The sequence below is a fragment of the Panthera pardus genome, unplaced genomic scaffold (assembly GCF_024362965.1).
Source record: "Panthera pardus isolate Hobbes unplaced genomic scaffold, ASM2436296v1 HiC_scaffold_27, whole genome shotgun sequence".
Taxonomy (NCBI): Eukaryota; Metazoa; Chordata; class Mammalia; order Carnivora; family Felidae; genus Panthera; species Panthera pardus.
The window spans coordinates 115398452-115411518 of NW_026526843.1; the positions used below are offsets into that span (position 1 = coordinate 115398452).

Here is a 13067-nt window from a genome sequence, read left to right on the forward strand (position 1 = left end):
CAGGTTTTAAAACTTTTTATTTGCATATTAAAAAAATTGTGCATTCCAATAATTAAAATCATTTGAACAAAAAAATGGCACTCTGATTAAACTGCATTTTACAGCCTGCAGGACACCTTGGACCAGCTTGGTTTTTACTCTAGATTTCTCTGTCGTCCCACCCAGCTTCTTCCTTCACCAACATGCAAGTTCTTTTCCTTCGCTGCCAGCCAGACAGGCAGATGGGAGAGGCAGGCGCCTTCGTTTGTCAGTAGTTCTCGATTCTTTGATGTGAAAAGGGGGCAGCACAGTCATTTAAACTCGATCCAACCTCTTTGCATCTTACAAAGTTAAACAGCTAAAAGAAGTAAAATAAGAAGGCAATGCTTGTGGAATGTACAGTGCATATTGGCGGCGCACGCCTCATTACGATTCGCCTGCTTGCTTCTCCTGCTCAATCGCTGTGACGGGAAAGAAAAAAGAAAGAGAAGAGCTCATTAGGGGGACTCAGTGTAGCCTAGTGGCAGATGATTGCACTTTCTTTTACGATCGCTTCCCATATCCCAAGTATCAAGCCGTTCCACCACGAAAACATGTACATTAAAAAGACCATCTGAACAGATAAAATGGAATACATACTGCATCGTAATATACTGTAAACATCCCATTATGAAATTATTAAAGCCTTATTGGCTGGCTGCAAAACAATTTTTAATTAGCCTTTGCAGGCCACATTCATCATGAAGAGCTGTCAGCTCCTCCCCCGCACTCCCCCGCCCCCCCCTCCCAGCCCCTCCCCATCCTCCCGCCCAGCCTTTTCTCAAGGTGGTGGGGGGGGGGTAGGGGGGAGACTTACTTTCTTTTGAAGGCAGCGGATTTTTCTCTTGCGTTTCTGTCTTCTTCAATTTCGACTTATCGAATTTCTCAATCTCAGCCATATCGGGTTTGTCAGACATGGTTGCAGAGGAAGCTGCATATACAAAGCCAAGAAGAAGGGTGAGATCGCGCGAGGAGCGACCCACCCTTGTCTCTCCCGGCTCAGAAATGCGCTTTTGCCCTCGCATCCCCTGCCTGAAACCCCACCTCTGTCTCCTTCCGCTTTCATTCAAGGCTAAAGCTTCCTCTTTCTATACAAAAAAGAACCCCCCCCCTTCATTATTTCCAAATGCCGGGGCCCAAACCGGCAAGATCGCTCCCCCATTGGGGGGGGGGGCGAATCTTTCGGAATAATGAAATTGACCACGGCGGGTTGTGAATTGCAATGTGGAACCATTCAAGGCTGGTTAAAAGGGGAACACGGTGAAGCCATTTCAAGTGGGGGGCGGGGGATGGGATCGAGTAAAAATTCTTAAAATGAATCCCGGGCTGCACAGCGCTGCCATTTTCCATGCGCGCTCTGTCCGCCAAAGATGCGCGCCCGTGCTTTCTTCTCTGCTCACAAAGGCGGCAGCTGCGGCCGGCGCTCCGACCACCGCCCTACCGCTTCCTCGCTGGCGCTCAACAATGCCGCCGGCTGCACACAAAGCTGCCCCACACCCCATCGACCGGTGGTGATCGGCACGCAGGGGCCGTTCGGCAGCCCCCGCAAGAAGGGCTGACCCCCCCCCCCCTTTTTTTTTTCCATCTCACAGTGGAGCCCAGCCGCCTGAATCTGGACAGATAGGAGCCCAAGAAGCCCTCGGAGGCTACAAGAAAAAATGTAATTGTTGAAGCTCCGGGTTCGGGTGGGTGTGAGTTGGAACAAAGGATCTTTCTGTTCCTGACTAATCACCGCCTAAGAGACAATGTAGAATGCCTCGGGCGGGGGAGAAAAAAATGTTCCCTCGATGCTGCACGGCCGAAGGTCCGGTTTGGGCGGGGAGGGGGGGGTCGTTTTTTTAAAATCACCGAGTTCCCGACCCCGTCCCCCCAGCATCTGGCAGGGTCTGGCACCCCCAGGCCCCCAAGGCAGGCCTCCCCGGGAGGACCGTTTGGGCTCGGGCTGCAGGGACGCTTCGGGAGGGAGGCGGCCGCCGAGGGGCGAGCGCGGGCGCGGGGCGGGGAAGGGACGGGAGGGCAGGAGGCAGGGGCCCTGGGGCTCACCGGAGCGAGGTGCACGAGCGAGCGAAGTCCGATCTGCGCAGTGGCCGCCGCCGAATGCCGGGCGGGACGCGCCGCGCGCCGCTATATGCGCGCTCCTATGTAAATGAGGTGATGTCACCCGCCGGCCCACTTAACCCCTTCGCGCCCCGGCTCCTCACCCTGCCTGGCGTTTGGGGGACCCCCGCCCCGTGTGCACCAGTGCACCCTGACCGCAACGACGGCGGAAAATTAAAACGGGCGCAAGCCCCCCCACCCTCCAGCACTTCCTGCATAATGCATTTTCCCTCTTCGTGTCTATTTTAGCATCGTGGATCTTTGCAACAGCCGCGGAAGCCTGCTCTTGGGGACCGGGGCATGATAACTAAGGGTCTAGGGTGGTACCTACGGGGGGGCGGGGGGGGTGGGGGACAGGCATTCCTTTACTGCGAAGCTGGCTTTGTCTGGGGCGGACATCCCCAAGCCAGGGTGCGGTGGCCGCGCGGGAGGGCCTCGCCCACTGCAGGGGTGCGATTCCTGTGACTCAGCTTTCGGACCAGCCGAGGGCCCGCGCCCCACCCCGGCCCTCTTTGTCTCCTCGCCCGGCTTCTCCTTGAATTGGGTGGGAGGTAAAACACCCTGAAGGGATTTTGTTTTCAAGGTTCCTTACTGTAACATGCGTATTTTCTTCATCGCTATAATTTTTGCGAGCAGTCGAATCAAAAAACCGGAATATTGGCCGCTTGGAGGTTAATTTATCCGTATTTTATAGGGTACAACGCCCCCCCGCCTTAGAAAAATAAGTCAAGTTCAAGCTCTGCTATTGACTTGCTGCCTGACAATAAGGAAGTTCTTTTACTGTCCTGTTTCTTATTTTCCTAAATATAAAAGTGATTGCTAAGGAGGCCCAATGCCAAAGACTGCAGTCCCATCATTTCTAAAATCGAAAGATTAAATTTAAAAATCTCATTCCGTTTCAAAGAGAGCCTTTCCAGCCCAAGACAGTATTGAAGGGCCCTTCTAAGTTACATCCGGAAATGGGAGATTTCGGTGGAGACGAACGGTTTTCAAAATGGCACCTTGCCTGCTAGTACCGTGACCCCCTTGCCGCCGAAATTAGTTACAGACCCCGTGCCCTGTGCCTGCGAGTGGCAGGTGAAAGGAAAAAGACCGGCGGGTTGGAAAAGAACTACCTGAGATGATTTTGAGCTGCGAAACAGTATGCATGATACTTTTTATCCCTTTCTGCATCCTGAGGAAATATTTCCAGAAACCCCTTACTAATCATGTGTAGGGCAGTGGCTTTTGTCTCCTGGGGATTAAAGTCAAGTGTTATATAGGCCCTTAAAAGCCATTGCAGGAGCACCTCCGACTTCCCCATTTCTTTATCCACTTGACTTCCTTCTTCCTGGGGTGGGCGGTGGGGGGGGAAAGCAGGAGGGGGTGGGGAGGGGCAGGTGACTGTCTGGCTCCCCAGTTCATGCTCTGCTGGGTGGCTGCCATTCTGTTCTCCAAACAGGATGTCACCTCTCTGATTACACCTCCCCCTGGCCTACCCTAGTTGAGTCCCCTTGGTCCTGGAAGCTCAGAAAAGATCATGCAGGGTGAATTTCTGGCCCGTTTCAGATACTGACACCATTTCTGTAGGTTCCGGGATTCCATTTTGCCTCACCCAGCTGCTGTCAAAAGTCACTGCTTCCCGCCGCCCCTTCCACCCCCCTCCCCTGCAGTGTCTCCCGGTACAAAGGACCACAAGGCCCAGTCCTTCTTCTCCCCAAGGCCTTTTGCTTAGAAAGGGTTAGGCCTGCCAGAGCCATGTCTCCAGAAGAGACAGAGGAGTGGAAATTTGGAAATGCCCGGAGAATCTTTCTAGTTTCGAGTTTCGAGCAAGCAGCCTTCCGTTGTGTTTAGATATGGACAGACAGAGAGGAAGGGGACACACTAAAAGGAAGGGTGTCTACTGTGCCCGGCCTGTCCTGACACCTTGTCTGGGACCCAGAGAGAATGGAAAGACAGGGGGAGGCAGATGAAGGGAAACGCGAACTGAAGGAATATTCTTCAGAGTTAGGTGACCCTGGCCACGTGAATTCATGTTTCCGTGCCCGAGCTTTCTCGTCTGTAAAATGGGGTCATTGCAGTTGTACGGACCTCACGGGGTGGCTGGGAGGCCTAAAGCCTTAGGAAGTGCTTTGTACTGTTATTCTCATTTAGGATGGCAAGTGGAGGGAAAAAATAAATGAATGTTCGGTGTTTGGAATTGCAAATTTTCGATGTTTTCATAAAGTACCGGGGAAAATGAGATCTCGTGTTAGTTTTACAGCAAATAAAAAATCGCATCTCCCCTTGGTTGATGCCTTGTAAGCGTCAGGCATTGTCAGATGTGCTTTAGACTTGCTTCTGCCTGTCCTGCCCGCTGCCCGTCCGGGAGGAGAGGTTCACAGATGGGGAAACTGAGGCTAGAGATCCATTGTTGCGGTAACTCAGGCGGGAGTTATTTGTGTTATTTGTGCTGAGGGGTTCATAAAAGCCTTCACCCCCGTCCCCCAAGTCTGTGCCGGAGAATCCTCAGGAAGCGTGTGAGGAGGGGGCAGGCCGCTCTGTTTCCCAGAATGCCTGGCAGAGCTGACTTACTTCAGCGAGGAAGGTCCTTGAACCCGGCTGGGCCCAACTTTGAACCTGTGGCTCTAACCACCTTGCCTTCCTCCCCCAGATGATTCAAACCTCTCAGCGTCCATGTTTCAGATGTCCCGGATAATTCCCACCTCACCGAAGCTCCCATTTTAAGTGGCTTAGCGGGTGCCGGGCACAGCCACCGTGGAGGTGGGGGTTTTCCGTCCCACTTGAAAAGATCGCGGCTTTGAGTGACTACAGAACTTCAGGGTGCACCCACCCCGCTCACGGCTCTCCGGTGGAAGACTCTGGTAAGGCACCCACCTGGTGCCGGCCAGGCCTTCCTCAGCTCGTGGGCCACAGCACCCTGTGAAAAATGCGCCGAGAGAGCCTGCACTGGGCGGGTGGCCCACCTCCAAAGCCCATGCCCCGTGGAACCAGGAAGAGGTGTCGGACCACACTGTGTTTCATTTTCCTTTCCAGGGATGGCCCGGGACGGGTTTGTAGCTATTTTCAAAGCTGGACAAACAGCCAGGGAAGTCTGGGTTCATGCAAACCAGCCCTCGTCTTTTTAACCTATTAAATTCTGGGCAGAGCACTGGCCAGAACAAGAAGAGAAGGAACAGAAGTGACAGCAGCAAGGTTCCCCACCCTTGGCCTTCTCAAGCCCGGGGTCCCTGTGTCCGGGTTCCAGGGCCGCCCACCAGCTGCCCTACCTGCCTGCAACCCACTTTCCCCGGTGGCCCCACGCCATCTGTTCATCTAAATCCCCCACGGACAATGCCCGAGTCCCACCCCCTAATGACAGGGAAGGGGTATTGAGTGGCCTATCCATATACAGTATCTAGTTCAACTCTCACCGGCTGCAAGGGGCACTAACAAAAAAACAAAACAAAAAAAAAGCCAGCAGAGGAGGCCACGCAGAGCAGAGTCGAAGATCACTGGGGAATAGCAAACGTGCCCCTCGCTTTCCCGTTCGCTTTGTTGATCTGATGGGATCTTAGCGCCAAAGGGAACTTTCAAGGGGATTTCATTCAACCCAGTTCCCTTCTGTGGCTTGAATTCGCCTCTACAACATCCCCTCCAAGTGGTTACTCAGTCTCTGCACAGCAAGGGCACCAAAAAGAAGGCAGAGAACCTTCAAGTATGTGCAGGGGGCGGTGCGTCGCTTAGTTTGGCCGGGGCTTGCGCAGAACGAGAGAAAGTAACAGGAAATAAGGTTGAGAAGCAGGCAGCGGCCCGAGTCAACCATCGCGATCATCACCGTCGCAGTAGAAGCAGCAGTCGCGACCGTAATGATAACGTTTTTTGCGTGCTCGCCGTATACAGGGGAGCTCTCCATGCGTAATCTCCCTAAATCCTTACCCAACCTATGACAGAGGCACCTCTGCAGTTGAGGGAGCCCTGGGGAGATTAAATGATTTACCCAAAACCACCCGATGGAAACCAGAGGCAGGGTTGGTTCAGAAGCTGCTTCATTTAAACACTATGCTTTTCTAGAATCCAAAGGCCCTTAGGCTTTGTTCCATAGGCCCGATAACGGTGAAATTTTATCCCATCGCAATACATTTTTCCGGCAGGAAAACTTTGAAACGCGGATATCGCAGTCACATAGCATAGCAATTAAATTTGAAAATTAAAACGGTTACGTTATCTTCAGTGTTGGCACTTTCGCACAGCTTTGCACACCTTCGGTATTTTCCCCAGAGGTCATTCCCATTACAGTGGCGACAAAAAATTAGCAGGTCAAATAATAATATATTGAAAGGGGAGGCTCCGCCTACTCCCGCTGGACTTAGGTGTAAAAAAGAAATGACCAACTTTTTACTCCGCTGCGAAGCGGGAGTTATCATCAGCAAGTAACAAGTGTTCCCGGTATTTTAATGGGCGGACGTCAAAGCTTTTTAAATAGAATGTGTCTCCCACACCATCAGCAGAAGGTGGCTAACGGCTTTATGGTAAGGAAAATCAAGGTGGGCACTAGATTTGAGAGGCTACCTCACGTAGGCCAAGTTCGACCTCCTTGGATGACCCGGACCATTCCCCCTCCGCAGGGCTGGCTCCAAGGGCATGGGACCTATGCAGAGGTACAAGTCTTTTTAACCTATTTAACCTATTTAACCCCGCGCTCACAAAGACCCTTGGCGTGGCTTCGTGCTCCCCGGCCGCCATCTTGAAATCGTTAATTTTCAACCAAGGGCCCCGCGCTTTCATTTTGTACCGTGTCCCCAGGTTATGAAGCTAGTCCTGCCCCTTTCGTTCTCATTCCCTGTGCACCCCCAGTGCCCTGGCTTTTCCTAGGACCCAGGAAGGGGCCCATCTACTCCTGGGCCCCTTCCTGGGCCTACAATGCCCTCCCTCTCTGATCCTTCCCACCTATGCTGCCCGAGCGTGAAGAGGTCTGAGCAGGGGCACAGGACGGTTCGGCCTCTGCACCCTCTGCTAGGCCTCAACCTGAGCCTAGTTGCCCTGGGAGCTGGCGGCCACCACCCTTTTCTAGGGCCTGCGCCAGGTGTCAACCCCAGTTCTCTTCCGTTCTTGCTGCCTGGCTCTTTTTCTCTGCCCGCGGGATGCCTGCAGGCTTACTTGTACGTGAGAACCGCCTGGCAGGTTCCAGGGCCCATGAGGGAGCAAGCGCCTTCTCTCACAGGAGGCTTCCCTGGGAAAGAATTCCCCAGATAGAATTTGCAACAAAGCAAGAAGAGGAAGATGTCATTTTCTCACACAAAGGCCACACACAAGGCCGATGGAAACACCAGAAAAGGATGCTTGCGTTCAAGGTGTTTTTTTTTAAGTTTATTTATTCTGAGAGAGAGAGAGAGAACGCATGTGAGTGGGGGAGGGACAGCGAGAGAGAGGGACAGAGAGAATCGCAAGCAGGCTAGATGTACTGTCAGTGAGATCATGACCTGAGCCGAGATCGAGATCAAGAATCAGGCACTTAGTCGACCAAGCCACCCAGGCGCCCCGAGGTCCAGCTTTTTACCTCGCAATTTAGAGCCAGGACTCCACTGCCTGAGGGGGTCAAGACGATACGGACACTTGAGATTCATAGACACTACGGTTACCAAAACTCACTTTAGCGAATCGGTTCCATCAAGGCCACGCATCCGAACAAATACTCGTCTTCTTGTTCACAGCAACACAGTTCACAGCGGTCGGCCAAAAGTTAGAGCCAGCCACATGCCCGTCAGCGGACCACCGCGTGAAGGAAATGTGGTGTAGCCACACGAGGGGACAGTGTCCAGCTATAAAAAGGAACAGAGCCCTGGTGGGCGCTACGACATGGGAGGACCTTGATGTGTCGTCTGATCCCATTTACGGGAAACATCCAGAGTAGAGACAAATCCATAGAGAGAGAGAAAGAGATTAGAGGTTGCCAAGGGCTGAGGGGAGGGAGCCCAGGGGAATGACCGCTGAATAGGTCCAAGGTTTCATTTTAGCGTGATGGAAACGTTTGGGAACGAGACAGCAGGTCGGTTGCACAACAGCCTGGACGTCTGAAATGCCGCTGAATTGTTCGCTTTAAAACTGTTCGTTTTATGTTATGTGAATTTTTACCTCGATTAAGAAAGCGGGGGGTGGGGGGGCGGCACGGGTTGGTGGAGAGAGAGAAAAAAAAAGAAAGAAAAAGTAAATCGTAGGCCCATTTCCTCACACTCCAGTGTCTGGTTGGGGGTGGAGTGAGTCTGGTTCTTAACTCTTTCCGTGCTGCACCAATTTGATGAAGCCCCCAGACCTTTTCTCAGAATCATGAACATGCAGAAAAGAAAAGAAAAGCCTAGGGGCGCCTGGGGGGTTCAGCCGGTTAAGTGTCCGACTTCGGCTCAGGTCGTGACCTCACGGTTCGTGAGTTGGGGCCCCGGATCAGGCGCTCTGCCGTCAACACAGAGCCTGCTTCAGATCCTCTGTCCCCCTTTCTCTCTGTCCCCCTTTCTCTCTGCCCCTCCTCCGCTGCTTCTCTCTCTCTCTCTCTCTCTCTCTCTCTCTCTCTAAGCAAATAAATACACTTAAAGAAAAACCTGAGATCAAGAGCGAAAACAAGTGTATTTCCATGCAGTTACCAAGAGAAGTGTAAACACTGTGCGGGAGTAACAGACATGCTGCTTTAGGCATTAAATAACACAATCCAGTAGTCGGTCGGTCCCCCGTCCGGCATAAATTCAAAGTCGTGAGGAGCGTGTAGATATCTGCAGAAGGTGAACAGATGTAAAAATATCTGCGGTGTCTTGGTGACCCAGTCACAGGAACCGCCAATGCTACAGACCTTCCTTGCCCAGAAGGACGGCACGTTTGAAGGAAGGCAGCTTGTCCGGGAGCCAGACGAGAAACAGGTTCTCCCCAGGAACTAACTGTGCCTGCGCCCTGATCTTCGACTTCCCAGCCTCCAGGGCGGTGAGAAATAACGTGTGTGTCGTTTAAGCCGCTAGGTCTGTGCTATTTTGTGACAGCGGCCGGTGCTCAGAGCCTCGCCCGCCCGTAGATCTGCTGGAAGGAAATGCTAACGCTCAGTTCGAGGTTAATGAAAGGATGTAAGTTTTTTTTCCTTTCTAAGTTCAGGGACTCCCTGGGGTCCCTCCAAGGCCCTCTCGGATGGCCGTGGACCCGAGCCTGTCTAAGGGAGGGGGTCTCTGGACCCAGAAAAAGTCACCAACAGAATTTCTGAGACAGAATGGAAGGGATCATGGTGTGGCTATCAATGAAGCAGATAAACCAACGAATATCTGCTTTGGGAAGGTTACCTACCATTGCCTCCTGCGTGTTCTCGGCCTGGCCTAGATTCTAGGCCGTACTAGCAACTTACTCACAAGGGCTTAGGCGCGAGCTCAGAGCGACCAGTAAACTGGACAACCGTTGGAAGAAAGGCCAGCTTATAAGTGTCACCTTACGTTTGGGGCTCCGGTAATTCCTTAGGTAACGCGAGTCACATTTGTCTGGTGTTTGTGAACTTTGTCGATGCGGTTTCTTCATCTTGTGTGCCATTTTCTCCTGAAGGCGGCCTTGGGCAGATAAAGGGACTAGGTATTGGCATCAGGATTTTGCAGTGGATGAAAGCCAGCACAGAGAGGGGAAGCGACTTGCCCAGCGGCATTCCGCTGCTCAGCAGAGCCAAGGGCAGAAAGCAAAGCGCCTTACTTTCTGCGGTGGGCCCCTAGCCCTGGAGGCGTGATTTTAGGCGCGGGAGCTCAAACACCTCAGGAAGCAGATTATATAGGATGAAACGGAGCCAGATGCCGTGGTTTATGAATGTCGGTCATGTGAGAGTAGCGTTGCTAACTCCAGGATGATTTATTGGTACTGGAAGTGTTCCTGACACTAAGTAAACAGCACCCGATTCTGTTGTGGCCGTGGCCGTGGCGGTGGCGGTGACGGCCGTGCGTTTGGTTAGTTTTATCCTCCATGAATCCATTTCTCAGATTTGAACCTGCGTGCCTGGCTTCCAAAGACCCACAGTGACTCCTTCATGAAAATGGCGTCCCCGACATAAGCCGCACCCCCCCCTCCCCCCCCCCCCCGCCACCGCGCGCACGCGCACACACATACACACACACACACACACACACACACACACACACTCTATCTTAACTACCAGTAGTCCTTGGCAGGAAGAGAAAGCACATGTTTGGACTTAACTCTTTCTATTTTTCTGTCTATTTATAGACTGGGACACAATTTTAGTTTGGGCCAGGAGGAGGTATTTTAATGTTTGAATAGTATATTTTGTACTCTCAGGCTCTATTTGCATAAATGCCTTACTTTTCTAGCTAGAATACTGGATCCGGTTTGCATAATAATGTGGCTGGCCTTGGTCCCTGGTCCCTGGTTCCTGCGAGGTAGCCTCTTAAACCCTTGGTGTTTCCCAAGTGGTTGCACGGTCTTTGTTATTCCTGGTGCGCCCCTTGGACAATGTCTGATTGTTTATGATAACGAGGTGGCTTACAGAAAAGTTGCAAAAACACAGTGAAGAATTCCTGTGTACCCTGCACCCAGATTCATCAACTGTTAATACTTTGCTACATTTGCTTTATCATACATCTCTCTATATGTATCTTCTAAACCCCCGAGAGCAAGTCGCGAATATAACGCCTTTGTGCTCCCGGATACTCGGTGTGCATTTACTAAAAACAAGGACGTTCCCCAGCACAGTCACTGTACAATTACCAGTACTAGGAAGGTTCCCGTTGCTACAAAACTGCTATCTAATCTACAAATCTCATTCGAATGTTGCCTATCGGCCTGATAATGTCCTTCTAACAAATTTTCCTTCCGGTCCAGGTTGCGATCCAGGAGCACGCGTCCCATGTAGACGTTATGTCCCTTCAGTGTCTTTGAGTTTAGAACTTCCTCAGCCTCTCTCGGTCTTCCAGGACACTAATATTTTTGAAGGCGACGGGCCAGTTGTTCTGTGGAATTTCCCTTGAGTTAGGTCTGTCTGGTGTTTCCTCGTGATTGGATTTGGGCTTTGCCTTTTTGGCAGGAATGCTGCATGAGGGATGCTGTGACCTTCTCGGTGTCTCGAATCAGGAGGCTCATGACGTTGGCTTGTACCATGATTGGGGGTGTTAACTTTGATCGCTGGACGAAGGTGCCGTCTGCCGGGTTTCTCCACGGTGAAGCTGTTCGTTTTTGCGACATACTCTTTACTGTATCTCTGTTCCTAAGATGGTGGGGCCATGTCAGCTGTCTGCACAAACAGCTCCTAGGTCAGGGTCTTGGTTCCTTCAGGCTGCTACAAGGAAATCCCACCGACTGGGGGGCTTACAAACAATAGACGTTTATTCTCACACTTCTGGAGGCTGGACGTGTGACAGCAGGGGGCCAGCACGTCCCGTGAGGGCCCTCTTCCTAGTCCCAGTGGAAGGGTGAGGGAGCTCTACGGGGCCTCTCATAAAAGAGGGCACTGATCCCATTCAGGAAGGCTCTCCCCTCATGAGCTAGTAGGCACCTCCCGAAGGCCCACCTCCTGATACCATCATCATGGGGATTACGATTCCAACACCTGAAGTTTGGGGAGATACAAACTCCTCCCCCCCCACCCCGCCCCCACCCCCGCACAAGCGAGAGTCTGCGGCACGGACGTCACCGGAGAAACCATGTCAGTGACGTCTCCACTTACGTGTCACTTAGATTCAGAGTGCACCCAGCTTCCAAAGGAGACAATTAAAAAAAAAAAAAAAAAAAAAAAGGAAGAAAGAAACATGGGAGATATAGTTTCACAAAGCAGGCCCATGAAGGTTTTATCAAACTCTAGAAAATGGGGTAATGGGCACCGTTCGCTCGCACCCAGCTTGCTGAGCATCGCAGGATATATAATTCCATCCCAAAGGGCAGGCCAGAAAGTTGGGGGCTGCCCTTCCGCCAGTCCCCTCCTGCAGGGTTTATGGTCCCAAAGGGTCTTCAGCTAGCCCGGCACCTAGTAAATGTTGAGAATCACCTGTAGTGGAGGGGACTCTATGCTTCACCTGTCCCGCTGGGGGACATGGGCTGAGCAGTTAGGGGGATCCGTGGCTGGGAATAACCACAAGGGTCATCCAGAGCCAGGCACTGTCCCGTGTCCCTTCTCATTCCCCGAGCGACCTGGGTGGGTAGGTAAAGCGAACACCCCAGCCTACAGAGAAGAAACTGGGGCTCCAAGATGTAACATGCGCTGGCTCACTCACTAGTCAGACGGACCATTTGATGTGATCGCTTAAGTTTTCTCCTGCAGCGTTTAATTTGCATTTTCCTCCCTCAAGCAGGGGCAGCGCGTAAGAAGGTGAGATCTCAGATACCGCAGAAACTATTCCTGGGCCTCGGACTGGGCCAGTCGAAATTGGCTCTTTGGGGTTTTGTTTTGCTTCGATGGGAAGCCCATTCACATTTGTCGTGCTGGCCACTTGTCGGAGGCTTTCCATAACCCCATGGTCTTGGGCTTAGGATGCTTATTTTACAGATGGACAAACTGAGGCTCCAGACATCACGTCGGCAGGTGCCGGCACTGGGATCGAATCCAACGCGCTCTCTCTCTCTCTCTCTCTCTCTCTCTCTCTCTCTCTCGATGCCCCTGGCTGGCAGGCTTTCAAATGCAAATCAAACAAGCAGGCCCTCTCAGCCCCTTGCCGACTGACGAAAATGAAAAGGTTAAGTAATGTCTGAGGTTGGTCCGAAGGCAGGGAAGGAAGGCTGAGAGCAGCTTTCACATGCCCTTGTTGGAAGCGTGAGCTGGTGTAGACTTTCTCAGAGCTACCAGGGGCCCTCACAAATAAACCAGCATTTCCCATTTGATCCAGTGGTTCCCTTGCTAGAAATGTTCTCTAGGGCCGTGTTTGGGCAGTTATGCCAAGATATACACGTACATACACACATGCACATATATCTGTCCCCATAGCATTGTACGTAAGACGAAGAGCTAGGATTAGCCCAAGTGTATATTAATTAGG

At 52.1% G+C, this 13067-nt stretch overlaps 1 protein-coding gene across 1 annotated transcript; it reads right to left on the reverse strand.

The window, feature by feature from the left end:
* On the reverse strand, nucleotides 1-2156 carry TMSB4X (thymosin beta 4 X-linked). The gene is made up of 3 exons (XM_019417893.2): nucleotides 2062-2156; nucleotides 836-949; nucleotides 1-440 (listed from the first exon to the last, which is right to left on the reverse strand). Exons 2-3 carry the CDS (start codon nucleotides 933-935, stop codon nucleotides 406-408), a joined length of 135 nt encoding a protein of 44 aa, XP_019273438.1. The 5' UTR covers nucleotides 936-949; nucleotides 2062-2156; the 3' UTR covers nucleotides 1-405.
* Nucleotides 2157-13067: the final 10911 nt, after the last annotated feature.